We start from the raw sequence: 21,310 nt of genomic DNA on the forward strand, positions 1-21,310 counted from the left end.
CAGAGTGCGATGGTGACTTATTTTCCTCTCTTGGAAAAATGACTCACCTCCCTTCCCTTTCTTTCCTAACATTTCCAGTTGCTGCGTCCAGTAGCTGATGTAAAACACCTGATTTCAATGTAAATAGCATACTGTTATTCCCATAGTACAAAACATATATATCAAAAAGCTTTTTTCATTTAAATGTAATCAGAGCAAAACACATGTATTAACATTATTATAATAAATACATAATGCTTTGATTGCAAGCTTGACATTTGACACAAGTACAGCTGCGTCACCTCTGTGGGAAATCGCTTTGGTGTGGTGATTCCACATGTGGTGATGAGGGTGCGCAAATATGATCATATCACCCCCATCCTGAAATCACTGCTCCCCGTGGAACTGAGGATCGAATACAAGGTCTCCCTCCTCACCCACCAGTGTATCCATGGAACTGCCCCTCCCTACCTCAAGGAACTCCTCACCCCTCATACTTCCTTGAACTCAAATGTGAAGTGCGTTATAAATGAAACCCATTATTATTATTATAGAAACAAATATGCACTGTTTGCTACAGCTATTGTCCCATCAGGCCTGCCAAAGACAGCAACGTGAGGAAATTGTAGATTTTCCATCTGCCTATTGGCTTGGAAATTGTGGGTGTCAGCTAATACACTGCAAAAAAACAAGGACCGCATCACCCCTTCTGACCCAGAAAGCGACGCAACTTCTGGTCCAGGCTCTCGTCATCTCACGCCTAGACTACTGCAACTCCCTCCTGGCTGGTCTACCTGCATGTGCCATCCGACCTCTGCAGCTCATCCAGAATGCAGCGGCTCGTCTGGTCTTCAACCTTCCTAAATTCTTCCACACCACACCGCTCCTCCGCTCCCTTCACTGGCTTCCGGTAACTGCTAGAATCCACTTCAAGACACTGGTACTTGCGTACCATGCTGCGAATGGATCTGGCCCTTCCTACATCCAGGACATGGTTAAACCGTACACCCCAGCACGTGCACTCCGCTCTGCATCAGCCAAACAGCTCGCTGCACCCGCACTGCGAGGGGGACCCAAGTTCCCATCAGCAAAAACACGTGGGTTTGCTATCCTGGCTCCAAAATGGTGGAATGAGCTCCCCATTGAAATCAGGACAGCAGATAGCTTACACATCTTCCGACGCAAACTGAAAACTCATCTCTTTAGACTCCACTTCGAGCGATAAAATTACTAACAAAGCACTTATATACTAATAAAGGGCTGGCTTTTTAAATGCCAGTTGAGTAGCACTTGAAATGTTTGGCTCTATGAAACCTGATGTACTTATATGATTCTGTTTTCTTAAAGGTTGTATCTTCCTGGTCGAATGCACTTATTGTAAGTCGCTTTGGATAAAAGCGTCAGCTAAATGCAATGTAATGTAATGTAATGTAATGTTTAGTATATGTCCATGTTCCAGAACAAAATGACTCAGGGTGCCTCTGAGATTACAGGGGGCGCAGCAGTAGTAGGTTTGCATGAGCAATGGTGGCCGGCAACAGCAATGAAAAATAGCATTGATGGTCCCCAATGAACAGATTATGGCATTTGTTATGTTTTGAAACTAAGCAAGTGAGAACATTTCAAGTGAGTTAAAAGTGCAATCCTGAAATATTTCATATAGTCCAAAGTGGACTATGGCAAAGAAAAGCAAAAAAGCTTTCAAAACTGTACTGATAAAAAAAATGAGAACATATGTGACCCGCTCTATCGAAATCAGTCGGAAGTCGCAACGGCTCATTTAAAAATAAACGTGGATTTGCGTAAAAAACTATTTTTTCGGGGTTCGTGTAGTTTTTTACGCAAATCCACGTTTATTTTTAAATGAGCCGTTGCGACTTCCGACTGATTTCGATAGAGCGGGTCACATATGNGTGGTCAGTTCATGGACAAATGTGAGGTTTCTTCAAAAACCCAACAAAAAATAATATGTTAAACCTTTAGACTGGTATGCAGATGTTTTTGTATATTGTAGTGTTTCTTTTATGTTTTTTGGACATGTTTACCTAACTTCTTCAGTTCATATAATACTTTTATTCTATTTTATTAAATGTTTTGAACATTTTTACTTAACTTCCTATGTTTCAATATTTATTTAATTTTTGTGGAACATTTGTGCTGAATGTCCTATGCATGCTTATGCAATATTTGTATTTAATTTCTGTTGTTTATTCCCACCATCTCCCGGAGTTATGGTCTTAATCTCATGAAGTATATTATGAGTTATTTGAAATAGAGATAACTTTAAATAAAAAATGACTGAGCATAGCCAAAGACAAACCATGTTACCCTTGGGTGTTTAACCCCGGCCCCCCGCTCTTAGAACCAAAGCTTGAGAGACAGCAAGCGCATTTCGTGGCATCGGCGGGCAGTGGCAAGTACTTCCGGCATCTGCCACAGAGGCCGCTACTCCGTGGTATCTGTGGCAAGTATATGCCACAGATNAAAGGACTGGCTTATCTAAAGCCAGTTGAGTAGCACTTGAAATGTTTTAGCTCTATGAAACCTGATACTTATATGATTCTGTTTTCTTCAAGTTTGTATCTTCTTGGTCGAATGCACTTATTGTAAGTCACTTTGGATAAAAGCGTCAGCTAAATGCAATGTCATGTAATGTAACAAGATTAACACACTGCTTCTTAAAATAGACAAGTGTATGTAATGTTAATCTACATTTGCCATTGCAAAGGAGTACAATCAATGATCAATAAGTCTGAACAGATTCTTTCAATACTGTACACAGTATGTTCGTCTTTAGAGCAGAAAATATTAGGACGTTCATTGATAAGATGAGTAGGCCTAATGAAGTCAAGGACCACAATTCAAATCACCATTCCTGAAGCTCAAAGTTTACAATTATTTTCAGATGAAAGTAGCATACAGCACTTTCAATCCTTATATTTACTTAGTGGCAGAAAAAGGCTTGCATACATTTGTGTTGGGCACCGTATTAAAATGTTTTACTTGGTTTATTGTTGTGGGTTTATATTAAACAAAAAATCACATTTAACGTTTTATTTCAATTGTGAAATGACTTTACATTTTTAAATGTAACAATCTTAATTTGACCATAACCGACAAACTACATGAAGGCAGTCTTATATTGTTGTTTCCATAATTTCCCTGCATTCAAAGATCATGTGACCAGATAGGATCTCCTGTGACTCAAATGTTCCCAACACTGATGAGTACACAGGGAGATGGTAAACATTAACCATTCATCTGCTTTTTTCTACTTCAGTTTGTTGATTGAGTTACATAATGTATACAAAGGAAGCTGAACAAGGGTGCATGGCACATAGGGAAAGAGTGGCACAACACAATATCATTTTTAAAATAACTTTTTTGTAAACTGTGTGATACAATTCACTGCAGGGCCAATACTTTGTTTTGCTCATGACTTAGCTAACTGTAGGCTAAATCAATATTTGGAAGCATCAGTGTACAAAGTGTACTCTTCAACACTGCCGTCCTGCACATACGAAAATACTCTCAGAAGTTTTGAGGAACAAAACAGTTTAGGTCTTCAACCTGTTCATTAAACTTGCAGAAAGCCTACTTCTATTTAATTTCTGTAACAGAACATTGCAGGCAAGCAGGTGATACAACATGACTTTATTTGGGCTGTCGTTTTTTGTTCTGGCTTTATCCTTCTTTACTGTCTATAGCGGGCCTACAGGTAAGTTCAGTTATTCAAAATATGTCTTAAAATAATGGAAAACTGTTTCTTTTCATGTTGTGGTTCAGCTTCATTAGTGTTTCTGAAATCTGTATTTTTATTTTGAGAATGTACAAGTTTTACTATTGCTTAGCCATTTTCATTTTGAGAAAATATGTTTCTGAAAAAGAAAATCGAAAAAGGAAAGAGAAAGTATCAAAGACTGAATATACTTTCAGTACAACAACACCGGTTTAGGGATTGTGTGAACATTATTGGGAGGAATGGGGTTTGTTGTTCAGACTGACTGACTTTCCTCTAAAGAAAAACAACCAGGTTACTTTAGTTTTTGTGTTTCAATAAACAACGTTAGCCACATGTTCACAAATGTGACATCAAGTTAATACGCTCAAAACATAACTGATGATGGGGTTTAGTTTTATGGGAACATTATTTTTGAAATGTGAGGGTGAGATCAAAGGAGGTATCCTGACATTGTGATTGAAGAACTAAGTCCACTGAATTCTAATTAATAATATTAAGTTTAAATAAAAAAAATATTAGGTTCATATTGATATCATTGCTTTCAACAATTATGTGTAATCTGTTGACATAATACATGTATTTAAAGTAAAAATGTCCCTTCTTTCCCGTGTAGGCCAGGCTGTAAAACACTGATAATATATTTACTGTTTGCTTTCTCTCAATCAATTTTGGTTTCTTTTGACCATGAACACTCCCATCATAACAATAACCACTTATGTAATATTTTCCACATGATAATGGTTATTTTAAGTCATAATCTTTCCCTAAAGCCGACTAAGTTGGTTTTGTGTCCAATTCTGACCAGCTTGGATACACAGCTTGGATTGTGTAAAAAGTCTCCAGTTATTTGTATTGCGCAATGTTTCGATCTCACAAAGGTCAACTTTAGGCTTTGTCTAGATGGAAACGCAGCTAAATGTAAATGGTTTTTTTATACAGTTTACAGAGCTTTTGTTCAGATTTTTGCCTGAGATGATACTTTGATGTATTGTATCATCCAAGAATGTGAGGAAGGTGTGTACCCTTTTTGATGCATTCTCTCTTTTAGTTATTCATCGTGAAACAAATTGAACCAATGTAATTCTGTTTTATGTTGATATATTGCTCAAAGGTAGAGAATAAACAATACACACCGACTATTTCCACTGCACCTAGCTGTGATCTGAATAAGACCTTCAGCAAATGGCCAATGGACTTCATTTATATAGTGCTCTACAGAAACCACTCAAAGAGCTTTACAATACAAGCAAGCGTTCACCTAGCATTCATACACTAGTGGCGGAGGTTACTTCATACTTATTACACCTGCTCACCAGGAGCCATAAATACATTGACAGCATTTGTTGGGGTTAAGTATCTTGCGAATGGACACTTTGACACGTAGACAGCATGAGCCAGGGATCAAAATACAGACCTTCAGATGACTTAAGTTTTTCATTGCCATATCTACACTGTAGCTGCGCACATGAGAATAAAGCCTTGGATCTTGACTAAACAACTTGTACTTCCTGAGCCACAGCCTCCCCTGGATATTACTGTTTCAAAGATAATTGGTCTCACACTTTTTTATTTTTGTCAGGTGTTCACTTGCGCAACATGGAGAGCTTCATCCAAGCCGTGCAGCAGGTGGAAGACTCCAATCCCGGTCTGTGCCCCCTGGCTCTGGTCCGGGCCCTGCGGAAGACTGCCGGCCATGACGATGAGATGACCATTCACTTCCTGGGTGCCTCGTATAGCATTGCTTACGCTGAGGTCCTAGAAAAAGCAATTCTTAATGCCTCATCCTTTAGCTTCTTTGACAAGGCCATCCACCATATTGTGACAGATTACGGAGAGGAACGAGGGGTGGTCCTCGCTCCTGATGGCACCACGGTAGCCCTTGCTCCTTTACTGCTAGGAATCGAAACAGGTCTGAGAGCAAAGGTGGAGGGGACACCACCAGTTGGGATGTTCCCTCTCACTTTAGGTCGAAGGCTGGGCTTGTCCTTCCTCAGCCTCCAGGACTTCCCTCCGTCTAATCGTCTGGGGCCCAACGGGTGTTGGGACAGTGTGGAGCGCCCTAAGTTGTTCAAGCTGTCTCGGCCTGCCACACTGGCCACTGATGCCGTCATTAATGGGGGCATGGATGGTGTTATACTGGGAATGGACTACAGCAACCTCCCTGCATCTGAACAGCCGCAGGCCCTCAGCGAGTTTCTGAAAGGATACTACAGTTATGTCCTGCATGAGGAGCAGGGTCTTGATGATATCACTAGCCATGTCAGCCCGAGGCGAAGGGAGATCTCTAGATCCATTCTGGAGCCACTCGATCTTTACAGCCAGGTGATGGAGACACTAGCATTAGTCTGGAAGTTGGAGAAGACAGAGTGGATTGCTCTAGACACTGGAGTGGGGAAAGCAGTGAAGGATGGATTACAGGAATTTGTGAACAAATTCTGGGGTGAGTTATGAGGAACAAAACCCCTCTGTTTCAGCCCTGTTTCAAAAGTACTGATTCTGTGTCTGTAGCTTTAAATTCAAATGAACTGCCACTCCCCATGCTCCTCTGAGAAGTGTTTGGTTTGAAAAAACACAAAAGGTGCTCTACGAGGAGATTCAGGTGATAAGGTGGGTGTTAACTTGGCTGGTTATAGCCAAAAAACATTGTGTCATCTCAACGTGGCCAACATTTGTCAAACTAATCTTCAGACAGGTTTTCATATAAACGGATGAGGACAAAAATAGAGAAAACTTTTTTCCTGAAACTTTCCAAATCTCAAAACAGAGGGGACACATATTTATGTATAAAATAGATGAACAAGTGGATATTGCATAATAGGTGACCTTTAATCAATTGATCATGTGGTCCGTAAAAGGTTATAGAAACTTTGAAAAATCTTTATTATACGTTCCACGAGCCCCAATAAAATGTCTTTTATCTGCACAATAGTCCAACATTCAGTTTACTGTCAAAGAAGTGTATGGACTCAAATGTATATTTATGAATTATAACTGAAATATATTGACATAAGGGAGGAAGGAAGCTTTGAATTATTGTTGATTAAATGGCTTAATTATATTAGATTATCAAATGTTTGAGTCTTTGAATTAAGATTTGTTGCAGAAAGGCTGGTCATGGGCATGGTTAAAGAACCCTGTGTACAATAGTCTTTTTCCTTTTATAATACTGATGTTTTCTGGTGAACAGACTTAAAATATATGTTTGACTTTCAGTTATGTAATGTTTTGTTATTTAAACAGCAGACATATACACGATTAGCTAATATCATTCAGGCTATAGTTTTGAGTCTTGAACCTTTTGACAAAGATAAGCTTGTGGTTTTAGTTTCTTAACACTTATCCTCTTTCTCCTCAGTCTGCCCTCAAATCATCCCACGTTGTCAGTGGGGGGCAAAAGCCTATCAGAGTACACCTATCCCACTGTCTCTGCCCGTTCAATTTCTCTATGTTCACCACACCTATGAGCCATCCTCACCCTGTCTATCCTTCCCAAACTGCTCTCGCAACATGAGAGCCATGCAGCGTTTCCACCAGGAGGATCGTGGTTGGAGCGACATAGGATACAGGTAACTAACCCTTTAACTGATTGTTGTCAATCTGACACTTGAGAAATGGTAACCCTTGATTAGCTACTGTGGGATGGTTAAGGATAGTTTGTTAAGAAGCTGGTCACACAAGGGTTTTCGCATCTTTGTGCCTTCAGCTTTGTGGTTGGCTCTGACGGCTACGTCTATGAAGGCCGAGGTTGGAAATACCTTGGCACACACACCAGGGGACACAACTCCATCGGGTACGGCGTGTCAATCATCGGTAACTACACTGCCGCCCTGCCGTCCCACCATGCCATGGACCTGCTGCGCCACCGACTGGTCCAATGTGCAGTAGATAGAGGAGGACTGGCTGCCAACTTTACCATCCAGGGCCACAGACAGGTGGTGAACTACACCTCCTGCCCTGGAGACGCCTTCTTTTCAGAAATAAGAAGCTGGGAACACTTCAGGGAATGATATTTTTAAACGTCTTGTATGGCTCTTCATGTGATTACTACAACTGCCTGCTGCTTATCTTTCCTAATTTTGAAATAGTTCCACTGTGTGAGTTAATGCCCCAGACTCTGGATTGTTCATCATTTTAACTTAATAACATGTGAAATTAAAAGCACTAAAATCTTCTCACCTAATGATAAGTGTCTTTCTCCCAAAATCACTCTGAAGGTGAGGTTGGGGTTCTGACCCCAGTTCTGAACATCCCAGTACTGATATTTTAACAGCTACCTCTTGAGCGCAAGTTCTAAATAATGTGATAACCAAGACTGTTCTCACTGAAATGTTGCTTTAAATTGAGGCCTACTAGAGCTGTGTGGTTATCCTTATCCGGGGCTTGCATTGGTTCAATACTAAGAATCCTAAAAGCTCTTTCAGTAAAAATGTCTGATGATCTGATTTTCTTTATCGTTATACATAGGGTTTTGTAGCCATCACAAACATTTCAATGTATCAATTTCAACTCAGTGGGACAAAGCTAATTTCAATTAAAAAAAATTGCTCTAAAGAATATATTTTATGTAAGCAAATCATTGAAACCTTTTTATGTAAGAAGGGTGAGCATTACTTTATTCTGCAAGAATGTAACAGGGCTTGGTGGGTGGATGTGGTCCGGAAGGAAATTGGTTTCCTTTAATTCAGCTGGCGAGGGACTGCAAAGTTAGCTTGTTCGTCAGTGGTGAGAGGAGAGAGCTACCAGCAGCAGTGTTTCCTCTGGATGAGAGCAGAGATGGCTCCAAAGACCGTTACACAAGCTTTAAAAGACATGCTGTTTAGCCTCAGTAAAATGCAGCTGGAGGAGTTCTGCTCTGCGTTCCTGGACCGCAAGGAAGAGCCGAGGGTCAAGCGCAAAGATCTGGAGGACAAATCCCGTGTGGCAGTGGCAGAGCTCCTGGTTGCTACTTACACGGAGTCAGGGGCAATACCAGTGGCTCTGGACATCCTGAGGAAAATTAAATGCAACGAGCAAAGAGAGATATTGGGTGAGTTCAACAGGCAGTCAGATCTGTGTACATCAAGGGTGTGAGTTTGGCTTCAGAAAGGATTTCCATTAGTAGTTTTCTTTTCACAAGAGAGAAGAATTGAAGGGTGAAGACTGAGTTTTGCAAAAAATCTTTTTTATATAGAATAGATATACAACATTATGCAACACTATGGGGGAAGGAGCCTTCAGTGCCTGTGCCCCATCTGTAGAAAGTGTCTAAATGTATCCGAACAAAAAACAACAACTTATTTTCACTTTCATATTGGTAAAACCTACTTTCTTTCATGCATGGACATTTTTTTTGAAGTTAGAAATCAGAAACTCATCGTAACTTTTTTTTTTTTTTTGGGTCAACAATATTTCAACATTTAAAAAAAATGTTAAAACATGGTAAACAGAATGTATTTCAAAATGCAACATTCCTTGTCAGCATCTTTCATTAGACCTTTTCAAGCCCGTTGTTAACTCTGTATCACAGGGTTTCTGTTACAAATCAGGTCTTAAAGTCCTAAGTCTTACTTACAGTAGAAGATATTTCACAAAAGTTTTTAAGTAAGTGGGCCAAAACTGGAATGAAAACATAATGATTTAATCTAAAGTACTCTTATTTTCACCTTTTCTGATGATCAATTATTTTCCTTTCTATTTTGAGCTTTAACTTTAACTTTAATTTTTAATCCTAGTTGTTCTTTTGCATCTTTTTTCACGGTTGTTTTGAGTATTTTTATGTTTTTAAAAAAATGATCTTTTAGTCTTTTAAAAATATAGCTGAGCAAGTTTTATGTCTTGTTTTTTTTGTTTTTTTCCCATCGTGTCTCATTCCAACATTTTTGCCTTTTTTACACTAGTTGTTTCATTGACTTCTGCACTTCTGTTTAAAAATATTTTTAGCCCAAGAGACACAAGAAGGATCACTGCCATTGGTTTACAGTAAGTGAGATGTTTTGGATGATGAATAACCTCCATTCTATAACCCATCCATTCTTATCATCATTGCTGATGTGTTTTGTGCTTTTGAAAATAATAACTTGATATACAACAGGACATTTCAACATAATGCTTGTGGAAACTACTGGTGCATCCATGGCAACAGCTCAACAGGACAAGCTGAAATACTCAGGTAAAAACGAATTTATATTTACAGTATACAGTATCTACCAATCTATAGTGTTAGTCAATCAATAGATTGAAATGACTGTTGCCATATTCCCACTCTGTCCTTTTTTACTTTATAAAGGTATTAATGCCTCAAACGCCATGGCAGAGATTGACCTGGAGGATATGAAGACATACAAATCCATCATCAAAGAGGTGGCTTTTGAGAAAAAAGTTGATCCAGCGCTCATTGCTGCCATCATCTCTCGACAATCCAGGGCTGGAAAGACCCTGAATAAAGGATGGGGCTGCACTAACACCTTTGGGCTGATGCAGGTAATAACAAAACTGCTTTAATGAATCCCTCCCTAAAAGTCTCTAATGTTAACGTTACAATCGCAGTTCAGTGTTTATTTCAACTTCCTTAACAAATATGTTTGGTAGATTCTCATCACTTCAGATCAACGCGAGCACATCGGAACAGATTTATTGGCCAGCAAGGAGCACATCTGCAAAGGAACCGACATCCTGATTAATTTCTTGTTACGAATCAAGCATGCACATCCTGACTGGAGCAAGGAGCAGCAGCTGAAAGGTCAAACCGGACTTTCTCATTTATTTATCTATTGTTTATTTTAGTTTTGTCCTGTTAGTCTGTACAACACTCTCTTACATTTTGGCTACATGGTCTGTTTTGGTTACATTTGTGGTTTAAAGTGAAGATCAACTATGTATGGCTTGTCAATTGATGTACAATAGTAGAGACTAAGCTGAACACTAGTAGCTTTGAACTGTTGAACATTTGTAACTGTGGTTCCTATCAATGTAACAAATGTATTTTCTATGTGTCTTCAATCAAAATACGAAAAAAACTTTCTGACAAACTACCATCCCTCTTTATATTTTCCTTTGTTCTCATTTGTATTTTGTCTCTGCAGGAGGGATAGCGGCCTACAGTGCAGGAGATGGGAACATCCACTCCTATGAAACGGTCGACTCCAAAACCCCGAATGGCGACTTCTCCAATGATGTCATTGCCAGAGCTCAGTGGTACAAGACTGACGGTGGCTTTTAATCCCTGCAGCTCCTTAAGATCATATCAATGAAACAATGTTGTTATTCACACCCTTAGCCAAATGAGCAAAACCATGTCTTTAACGATTGCATTCTAAAATAAAACATAAAAAACAGGGTCATTCCTCTTTTAAATCCATATTGACGTATTTTTCCATAAGTATAACTGTTGAATAAAAAGTGAATGATTGAGAACAAAGATTAGCCTACCAGTTAGTCTCAAAAAGATTGTTTCAAACTTGGCTGTGAATGATCTGTACAAGTGTATAAACCGGGGTATGAACCATTAATAAAATAATTCATTTAACTTTTGTCTTTTACTCATGTAACCTTCTATTTTTTTAGTTTAGTCAGTATACAACTGCAAAATACTGTCCTACTGTTTCTTACTTGATGGAAATGTTGCTTTCTCAAGTTTTGTCGGGTGGGATTAATGGAGTTTATCCGTTTAGATATCGGAATGGAAAAAAGGAAACTTGCAGCAATTTCCTGTTGTACTCAGTGCTGAACTTTTGTGCATCATCAACGATAAAAGAAAGGATTTTTATTTTGTGTAAGCTGAGAAATTAGTGAAATGCACTAGAAGTGTCCTGAATTAGAGTGACTTTAAAAGATTTATCATGGAGCTTATTACTTCTTTTTTTTTTAGCAAGGACTAAATATGAAACTTATGTGCAAACATCAGCATTTGTTCAATTGAAGAAGGAGATAGTGGAATTTTCACAAATCATGCAACATTATACATTTACTGTTGTATCTGTCTACATGCGAGTGCTCTGCCCTGCTACAGTCAGTGGGGGCAGTTTCTTGTAAATCAGCTGGTTTCATCTTTCTCCACCTTTTTCACTAGGAAACCCACCCAGGCCCATTCTCCCCATCTGCTGGAGAGAGCAGTCCACACGGAAATGAAAGTAAACATACCAGGCTTTAAAACAAAAGGGACGAGGTGTACATCTCCCACTTTAAAGTTTTATAGCTTTTACTTGAAAAAAAAGGCCTCAGATGTTGTTTATGCAAATGCAAATTAACTTTAAGTTTTGTTAGGAATATTTGACACCAGAGTCAAACCTTTAAAACATATAGCTCATAAGATTAAACTTTGGCACAGGACCCCTTTAAAAGTCATGGCCACAATATGTAAATGCTTATAAAATGATTTTTTTTTTTTAAGTTGTTGATATGTGAAGGGTGAGAATTTCTTTGATTCACAGGATTGTATCTTTTCAGACTACACAGACTGTGTATGTAATAGTGGCTCATGTTTGTAAAAATGATTTGGTTATGTAACTGTAGAGTTCCTTCAAGTCCTCTAGCAATGTCCTTATGTTGGTAACAACTGATTGTAGCGGCCAAAACCATATAAACTTAAAATGAAACTGCCCCCGAGGCACCTGTTGGAGAGTTTTACGTCCAAGGATCAAGTTGCGATAGTATCCTTTTCGTACATTTATTTTCATGATACAATATCATCAAAGGTACATTGAACAGGTTTCCTATACTTGTCATTCAACTTTTCCTATAGCTTTTACTTGAATCACCCTGGTAAAAAAAAACATATGCCTATGCTGGTGCTCTAATCCTAGCACCACCTATCACCTGCTCCTAATATGTAGCAATATAAAACTCCTACACTGATCTAATCATCTTATCATTAGAAGGTTATGCTTGTTGAAACTACTGGTGCCTCGTGGGAAACAGCTCAGCAGGACAAGCTGGGATACACAGGAGCTGATTTGATGAGAAAAAGTCATTAGTAGCCTTTATCTAAACCTCTTTTTGTGTAGTTGTTCTTTATGGATTTAGAGGGAAATACATAGTTGTTGATCTGGGGCCATGTTCCTGTCCTCTGTTTTTANAACAAAGTCTTGGCTTTCAGAATATGAAACTTTTATTTCGAAAATCACACGATAAATACGTTTTTGAAGCTTGTAAAGGGAAGATGACAGGCACCTCTCACTCGCAATCTGCTCTTCCGCAGCGCCGCCCCCCCTCCCTCCGGCTGACATTATAAATGCAAGCGTATAGTAATCATAGATAACACGGCAGGGTCCGTTACAGTTTGTTTTCATCTGATTTCAAATAAACAAAGTCTTGGCTTTCAGAANCGGCCCTTTTTGAGCTTTTTCTGGTGCCTGAGAGGAGGTTCGACCATGTCTGGTCGGCCTCGTGTGGACCCTCTCGCCTTTGCACCACCTCGACGGCGGTTTCGGACGTCGCCCATGCCTTCATCGGCCCGTGGGTGGCGCGCTCCGGGACCCTGTCTGGCCTCTTCCACTGCCAAACATTACTTTGACCTGTTACATCAGAGAGGGCTGTTTCTTTGAAATTAGCTGGTATCATTTGAATTTCCTTTGCTTTTATCGATGCCAACCACCTCACAAAGGGGGGAGTCATAGTGAAACTGAAAGTAAGCATGCCTTATATTATATATCCTGCAACCCTGCAACAGATTCTCTTGATGAGAAGGAAACCACAAGAAGACAAAACAGGTGGGTGCCTGTGTTCATTTAACTTTGATACCATTTAAAGGTGGGGTAGGTAATTCACTTCAGAAACACTTTTTGTTATATTCCATGTGTAACAGATGTAAATATGCAGTGAGGTTTATTTAATTTCATTTTGTATAATCACACAAATTCTGTGTTTTATATTATTTTAATCTGTGTTCTTCATTTTATTGAATGTTAAATACCTGGGAAGGTCGGAGATCAGTGGGCGGAACCCCTGAAGTGTGGTCGCTGTGCGGGAAATGTATGCTGATCGTTTTATCTGTTGTCAGGTACGTGGCCCTTTTTGTAAACGTTCCACGTGAGAGGAGTCACTGTGAGGGAAATTGATGAAACTGATCGTTTAATCTGTTGTCAGTCATTAAACAGAGATCGTCTCAATTTTGTCACGATGATCTTAGTAATTGGATGTCTGTTTTTTAATAGAAAAGAAGCAGAGCAAATGGCCGAACACCATAGGAGAAACTCTGTTTTTAAACTTAAAACTGCTGTACTCGATGTTTATACCGCCTTAAACCACTGGGTGCGTTTGATTGGGAGAGAAGACCTCTGCAGATAATTCGGCTCAGAGTAAAAATATCATAAAATACAAGATCTTAAGTTATCATAGAAAAAAGCTGAGCTAATGCTTGCTTGCAGCCCCTCCATTAAATGTCAGCCAAACTAGAGACACTCTGATTTCTAACTATACTGATTTATTTAGGTTTACTCACCGGATCCGTTTGTTTTAGACAGCAGGAGACATCTGCAGATAAATACTTTGACTCCCAGTAAAACAAAACCCTTGAATGATGAACAATGAAGGAAGCTGTCGACAATAGACGGTGTATTATAGTTTTAATTTAGAGACCCCTAGTGGCAGACGATGACGGTGTGTCCCCTCAGGATCCCACACTTTGCAGCCTTCTCCAGGTGAGTTATAATTAGCTGAAAAGGAAAAAAAGTAGTATACTGTACACTGTAGTCTTGTGTAAATAAGGCCTACTTAAATGCAATGTATTCAGAGCCATTACTTACATTTTAAGCAAACTGCTTTCAAAGTGAGAGCGATGTCACGTCATTAGAACATTTCTCTTGTAAACTGAAGTTATTGGCCATTATTGTTCGATATTGGCACTCATTATTTAACTTATTTTCTAGTAATTTGTTTTCCCTTTATTCCTTTCCAAGTATCCAGGCTTTATAAATCAAAGCCTAGAATAAACTCTCAAGTGGACGAATAAAGGAGAAACATGGGAAATGGTAAGAGCTTGTGTTGTTTTACTCTTCTGCTGATGAGACAAGTAACAGTCTACATACATTATATATTTTGCTGTGCTACGTGTAGGCTGAGATTCACATTTAAAACGTACCTTTACTCAAGGTCCTTTTTGATTCCATGTTGTCTGCTTTCTATCAGTACATTTTCCTGAGCTCCTCATGCTTTCTAGGTGTGTTAATGAAAAGTAATCTGCAGTAATAGGCTACATATTTGGAGGTAATGGCGACATCATGAGAGTTGAAACAGATGGTGCCTCAAGGGAAACAGCTCGAGCGGATTATGGGAACGACAGAAAAGGTACACTCTGCAGTGTAGAAACACAGGAGCTGATTTGATATTTACAGTACAACTACTTCAATATTTTGACAATGATAGATGAGAGTTTGTTGCAAAAAGGCCAAATTCCTGTTCTTGGTTTGATATCTATTAGGTGGAAGGTCTGTATCACGTGACATGGCACAGACTGATGCAGACAGAATGAAAAAGTACAGGTCTAAAATCAACAGAGTGGCAAAAAAACATAACATTGATCCAGCTCTCATCGCTGCCATCATCTCCAGAGAGTCCAGGGCTGGAGCAGCACTGACAGATGGCTGGGGAGACTGGGACACAGAAAGAGGAGCCTATAATGCCTGGGGACTGATGCAGGTCGTTTTAAATTATATTGTTTTACTCACATCCTCTTTGTGGAGCCTCACATTACATTGAAATAACAACATGTGTTTTATCCCATTTCTATAGGTTGATGTTAATCCAGATGGAGGTGCACACGATCCAGAGGTTGATTGGGACAGCGAGGAACACCTCAGCCAGGCCACCGAAATATTGGTTGATTTTATTAAAATAATCCAGAACAAATTTCCTAATTGGAGCAGGGAGCAGCAGCTGAAAGGTTTGTTTTACTGAATCAGTAGACCGTAGTGCACCAACTCTGTTCAAACTTTTAATTAGGTTTGTTCTTATTTGTGTTTATTTCTCCGCAGGAGGGATAGTAGCCTACAATGTAGGGGATGGTAAAGTCAAGAACTATAAAGCTGTGGATTACTACACAACACATGGAGACTACTCAAATGATGTTGTTGCCAAAGCTCATTGGTACAAAGAAAAAAGGGACTATTAAAGCCTTTTTAAAAGCTGTTCATCACAAGAAAAAATGAAGTAAATGATGAATGAAAACCCTGCTGTGTTATTTGTCAAAACTAAATAAACATAATTCAAAAGTAAACACTGTATTTAATATGAGAGAAACTCAGAGTACTTGGTTTTTCTGGAAAAGAGTTTTCTGTCCTGAATGTAATGCCGCTGGTTTCGTAAAAAGGATGGGTCAGGGTCAGCGGTAGTTGCAGTGGTGCTCCTGGTGCTGCCGGAGGTCCACTTTGTGCTGGAAGCCGTGGAGGCAGCGAGGACAGTGGTAGGGCCGCTCGTCCCTGTGTTTACGGCTGTGGGTGATGAGGTTGGAGCTCTGGCTGAAGGCCTTCCCACATATCTGACACACATGGGGCTTCTCACCTGGAACACAAACAGAGCAAGTCATTTCAATACATAGGATGTTAAAATATTCATACATAAGACACTGCTCAGAGCTTTTGTCAAGCATATAGCATTTACACATGTATAGTAGTGGTGTTCCCATTTTCCTTTTTGCAGTAATACATTTCCTTTTTTTAAATGACTATTTGTTTACTAACTTAGTTTGTCCAAACATCTAATTTCTCACACATACAAAACTGTATTCTTAATATAATATAAGTCAAACAAAACAATTATACATGCCATTTGGAAGGCCTTAAATCCTAAAGCAGTCTTTTTACGTGAATGAAAAACTGAGTATGAAAATAAAAAAAAAACATCAAGACTTCATAAATAAATACAAATAATTATAAAAACAGCCTAAATAATTATTAAATTGATAAATTTAACCTAAATTACAATTTGTATACACATCTATGGGGATTATATCATAAAAAATTGTTTAATAAAGCAAGAATGCTATGCTTGCTTTTTGGTCAACAGCATTAATAGGGATGATGTGTTGGCAAGATATTGTTAACCTACTGTAGAAGAAAGAAAATGCTATGTGGACACCTGTTGGTTCTCGGGCTAATTTAAGTCTTAGAAATTAATATAAGTGATGTATGGAACATGAAATATTAATAATAATGATTCAATATTAGTTATCTCAGTATATTAAACATAAAGACGTGACACAAACCCACCAGTGTGTATGAAGGTGTGTTTCTTCATGTCGGACTTCTGGTGGAACCTTTTGCCGCAGTACTGGCAGGGGTACGGCCGGATGTCTGAATGTATGAGGAGGTGAGTGGAGAGGGTGGAGGAGCGCTTGAACACTTTCCCACACACTGTACAGCCAAACGTCCTCTCCTGAAACAACAGGCACTGTTTAAGGATTCAGGAGTGATGGGCCCCATATGTGCATGAATTTGATTATTTTAGTGGAAGATAGTACGATTATTTACTGACCTTGCTGGACTTGATGTGTGCTGGTGAGCTGCTGCCATGACTCTTGCATATGTGAGTCTTCAAACTTGACAGACATGAAAATATCTGCAAATAGGAAATGAATACAATTAAACGAAAGTGAGACTTCAGGAGAATAAAGGTGGGAAACCAGTTCAAATGTGAAAAAGTTGTTATGACCTTTGACCTTGTGCTTTCTTTTTTTCTTGTGCATTTGTATAGAAAGACTTGCTCCTACTTACTACCGTTAGGTAAAAAACATATCAAATTAACTTAAATGTATTTTCTTGCACTGCCAGTATAACTTCATCACTTTCAACCAGGTCCTGTTCAAAATCAATCGATCAGTTAACACAAGCTAGGTCTACTTTAAATGTCTCAAATGAAACAGAGGGATGTCCTACTTTGCTACAGATTGGACACTCTTGTCTCCCGGCACTGATCTTTATGCACCCGCTGCTCCTGGTCTCCCTCAGGATGTGAGGGTGCTGGGTCAAATATCCCAGTCCCACAGACAGTTTGTCTGGATATCCTGAGCGTACATGAGGCCTGGACCAGACCGCTGGTGCGTGAGGGCAAGACTCGACTTTCTCCACAGGACTAAAAGGACTGCAGGACTGAGCAGATCTACGGTCTGAGAACAAAGACAGACAGGTAAGTGGACTGACCTTCTTGTTCTGATATTCTGAAACTTTGAATTGATGCACTTTTGACAAATTGAAAATAATAAGTTAAACTCAGTTAATTTAATAACGGCTTACGCAATAGTCCGACAATATTTAAATACAAAAATATTTATTCTGGATCCCAAACAGGCTGCTTACCACAAAGTATTGTGCTTTTTAAGTCAAATTTCACCCACCATAAGTTATGGGGCTGAATGGCTGAAGGTCACTTCCTTTAGAGTGGCTGTCTGCAGGCTGCTGCAGTAAAGCGATGGGCACTGTGCTACCATCGGGACTTCCTGGTTTGGAGAACACCAGGGGTGTGTCCCAGGCCCCCGTCTTTTTTACAAGGTAGTGAAGCCCTCCTCGCTTTACCAAGAAAGAACGAGGCATCACACAATAAGGAGGAAGAACCGCTCAAGACCTAAAATCAGTCTTCGAGAGAGGGTAAGAAATACAATGCCAATGTTAGTTACGACATTCAAGTGTAAAGATTGAATGTATTATTGATTTAATATAATGGTACACCCTACATTTTCACACAGACCAGAAACTTCTTCGCATCTAAATCCGACCTAATACATATTTGTATTTTATGAAGACTAAACCAGAAGAAATGTGTAACACTGTGCAGTATTAGTTCCTATGTATGTACCACTCAATATACTTTCGGTATTGCCCAAAAGAGGGCACCAGAACTGTATACAATGGTTTGTTTCCTGCATCGGTGTAAACTCTGCATTAACATACAGTATACCATTTAACAAAAAATAATCAAACGCCAAAACATTTTTAGTTCAAAAAATTTGTAACATGTTATGTCATGATTTGTTAGAAGGTTAAAAATGTTGATGTTACAAATGATATCAAATTTAATTTTTGTGTTTAAATGGCAGGACAATACAAGGCCCTATATTAAGTGTAATGAGAAATGTTTTCTCATTACAGATGTTTTCAAGGTCTCGTGCCGGATGTTGTTTTGCACAGAGATGCTCTAGACGAGGTGATGTTTTTGGTCTAATGATTGTTCCCCCTAGCCCAGTTTACCAGGAGCCCCTAAGGATGATTTGTCATATCTACCAATATAATTCATTTTCTTATTTTTTGGTCTTTTAATTTCTGCTTGACAAACTCCGGTTAGCCTGTCATATGTTTTTGATCAGCATTAGATTACTTGACATTAAAGGCCACTGCAGAGATGTTTCTCGTATGTGTTAATAAGCTACGGTAACACTGCAGTTGAAAGCGAGCCAAATCTAAATGAAACTGACACTTAGAACTACATTTATCAGAATTGCAAATATATCTCTTAACTGCAACACATTTCATGACACAGTGTTATCACTCAAAGGTGAAGCTGTTAGGGAAAGTGAGGTGTTAAAAAAAAGAAAAAACTGTTACCTAAAAGTATTTTTGAAATAGTTAAATGATGAGTCTTGAATAAAAAAAAAACCCTGCTGTAAATGTTTTTATTTTTACCTGGATAAGAGTAAAGCATCACTAAACGAGGACAACATCGCTTTTACAAAATAATGGTCACAGTTTCTACAGGAGCTATTCTCTGAAAATAAATGGCTGGCACGATCATAAATGATAAGATTACTAAAGAGGATTGGCGAGACAGAGGGATCTGTTGAAATGCTCCAACAAATGAATAAGACTTGTTTCAAATGACCCTACTGTAACATTGATGGATTACAAGGTTTGTATCATAATACCAGCCATGTTGAATCGATTTCATTTCATTTTCTACGGGACGGTTCATTTTGTATGTTACACCTCTAAGGTTGTCTGCAACAGTACTCAGATATTAAAGTACCAACACAACAATGTAAAAATACTCCCATACAAGTAAAAGTCCTGCATAGAGTTGAAGTGAAAGCATCATCAGCTAAATATAGTTTAAAAAACTCTACCATTAGTTGACTTTTTATCACATAATACATTTTATATGATGATATTTAGATCATTAGAACTGATGCAATAAGAAGCATTTTACTTTTACAGCTGCTCAAGTAGGAGCTAGCTTTAACACATTTATTTATATATATAGTTCAAGAGACTCCTAAAATAAAATAACAGGGTTAGGATCCATGTTGATGTTTTAGGTTTTTCACTCTTAGCTTTCTTGTGAAATGATAGCCGTTGTGAAGGACCTTTTACAATTGTTTATATTAAACCATCTGAATTGTAGATGCAAAATGTTTACAACCAATGGACTTGTGAATCAAGATGAGGGGCAACAAAGGGCACACTGCTTTTTGTAAGGGGATTTAAGCAAAAAACTTTATTCTGTAGAAGTATTTTCACGAGCATTTATCTCATGACTTTCTTTTTACTTTGAAGTGTTTTGTATGCAAAGTAAATAATTGTTAGTTTGTGCGTGTTCTTACGTACACCTTAGTTGTTTGTTTGAATCAAAAATACATTTAAAAACATCAACCATTTTCTGTTGAAAATATATGTCCTAAATAAAAGATGATGAGATGGCATTAATTCAAAAACAAGCTCAAATAAATGTTATACGATACATTCGGCTATAAAGAACTTTACCGTTCAGTTGAGAAGGATAAGAGTTAAACTGGTGTTGATTATCGAACAAACATTATGAAATGTACAGTCAAACTAAACAAGTTATATGTCTTTTCCTTGACAGCTTTCTCGTGCCTTATATTTATTTGATCTGTGTTAGCGATAGCTCTTTAACAATTGTGTTTATAACTGTAATTTTAACAGATAACTCATCTTCTGACTTCACATTTAAAAATGATGTGATCTTGTTTTAGGCGTTTTCCCCTAATTACTGAGACAATTAAGAGAAAGATCCGAATGACATTATATAACAAGGTGATTATCACCTGAACTCATAAAAAGTAGATAAAGCTCATTACTTCTGAAATAATTCAACACTATTAGTTTGAGCCTTGAGGGAAAATATTGACACATTTGAACCTAAGTAGCTTTTAATCACCTTAAAATATAGTTTTCAGAAATAAAATGGAAATACTCACCAGACTTTTAAATTCCAACAGTTCTTCTTAATGTCACACACTTTGTCAACTACTTTAATAGTGATAAAAGACAATGTGAAGTGAGTGTGTAAAATGTGAGGTCAGTCTTGTTTGTGAGCCGTTGATCTTCTCTGCAGGTCCGTGATGAGAGTAAAAAAGGACGAGGAAGTGTCTCAGCTCTAACATCTCTGATGCGACAACCACACTGCTTCCTCACACACAAACCCACACACTGCACACACTCAATGCAGCATTACATCTGTCCAACTACTTAAAACTAAAACAATCTACTTTCTGATGCAAGTTGTTATATGTTGCAGTGGTTCACAAACTAAACCCAACCACAGATTATTCTAGGGAAGACAGATAAAGCAGATGTGAGAGGAAGAGCTTGGTGGACGACTTCTTCAGAAAGTGTTGACATACTATGTTGACACACACACAGTTACAAAATAACCATCGGGGTTAAG

The 21,310-nt window shown here is 38.5% G+C and overlaps 3 protein-coding genes across 3 annotated transcripts; 2 read left to right on the top strand and 1 right to left on the bottom strand.

The window, feature by feature from the left end:
- The first annotated feature begins 3,627 nt into the window (after positions 1-3,627).
- On the top strand, positions 3,628-7,728 carry LOC104944679 (N-acetylmuramoyl-L-alanine amidase-like). Its single transcript, XM_010770247.1, has 4 exons — positions 3,628-3,697; positions 5,301-6,161; positions 7,077-7,287; positions 7,425-7,728. The coding sequence occupies exons 1-4, from the start codon at positions 3,628-3,630 to the stop codon at positions 7,726-7,728; spliced, it is 1,446 nt and encodes a 481-aa protein (XP_010768549.1).
- Positions 7,729-8,445: 717 nt separating this feature from the next.
- On the top strand, positions 8,446-15,900 carry LOC104944687 (uncharacterized). The gene is made up of 10 exons (XM_010770259.1): positions 8,446-8,747; positions 9,641-9,679; positions 9,792-9,869; positions 9,987-10,180; positions 10,289-10,439; positions 10,783-10,908; positions 14,882-14,983; positions 15,117-15,334; positions 15,428-15,578; positions 15,670-15,900. The coding sequence occupies exons 1-10, from the start codon at positions 8,483-8,485 to the stop codon at positions 15,804-15,806; spliced, it is 1,461 nt and encodes a 486-aa protein (XP_010768561.1). The 5' UTR covers positions 8,446-8,482; the 3' UTR covers positions 15,807-15,900.
- On the bottom strand, positions 15,798-21,019 carry LOC104944680 (zinc finger protein Gfi-1). The gene is made up of 6 exons (XM_010770248.1): positions 20,841-21,019; positions 18,027-18,264; positions 17,569-17,798; positions 17,168-17,251; positions 16,903-17,068; positions 15,798-16,195 (listed from the first exon to the last, which is right to left on the bottom strand). Exons 2-6 carry the CDS (start codon positions 18,220-18,222, stop codon positions 16,017-16,019), a joined length of 855 nt encoding a protein of 284 aa, XP_010768550.1. The 5' UTR covers positions 18,223-18,264; positions 20,841-21,019; the 3' UTR covers positions 15,798-16,016.
- Positions 21,020-21,310: the final 291 nt, after the last annotated feature.

This window comes from Notothenia coriiceps, unplaced genomic scaffold (genome assembly GCF_000735185.1).
Source record: "Notothenia coriiceps isolate Sejong01 unplaced genomic scaffold, NC01 NC01_scaffold00008638, whole genome shotgun sequence".
In the NCBI taxonomy this organism is placed as follows: Eukaryota; Metazoa; Chordata; class Actinopteri; order Perciformes; family Nototheniidae; genus Notothenia; species Notothenia coriiceps.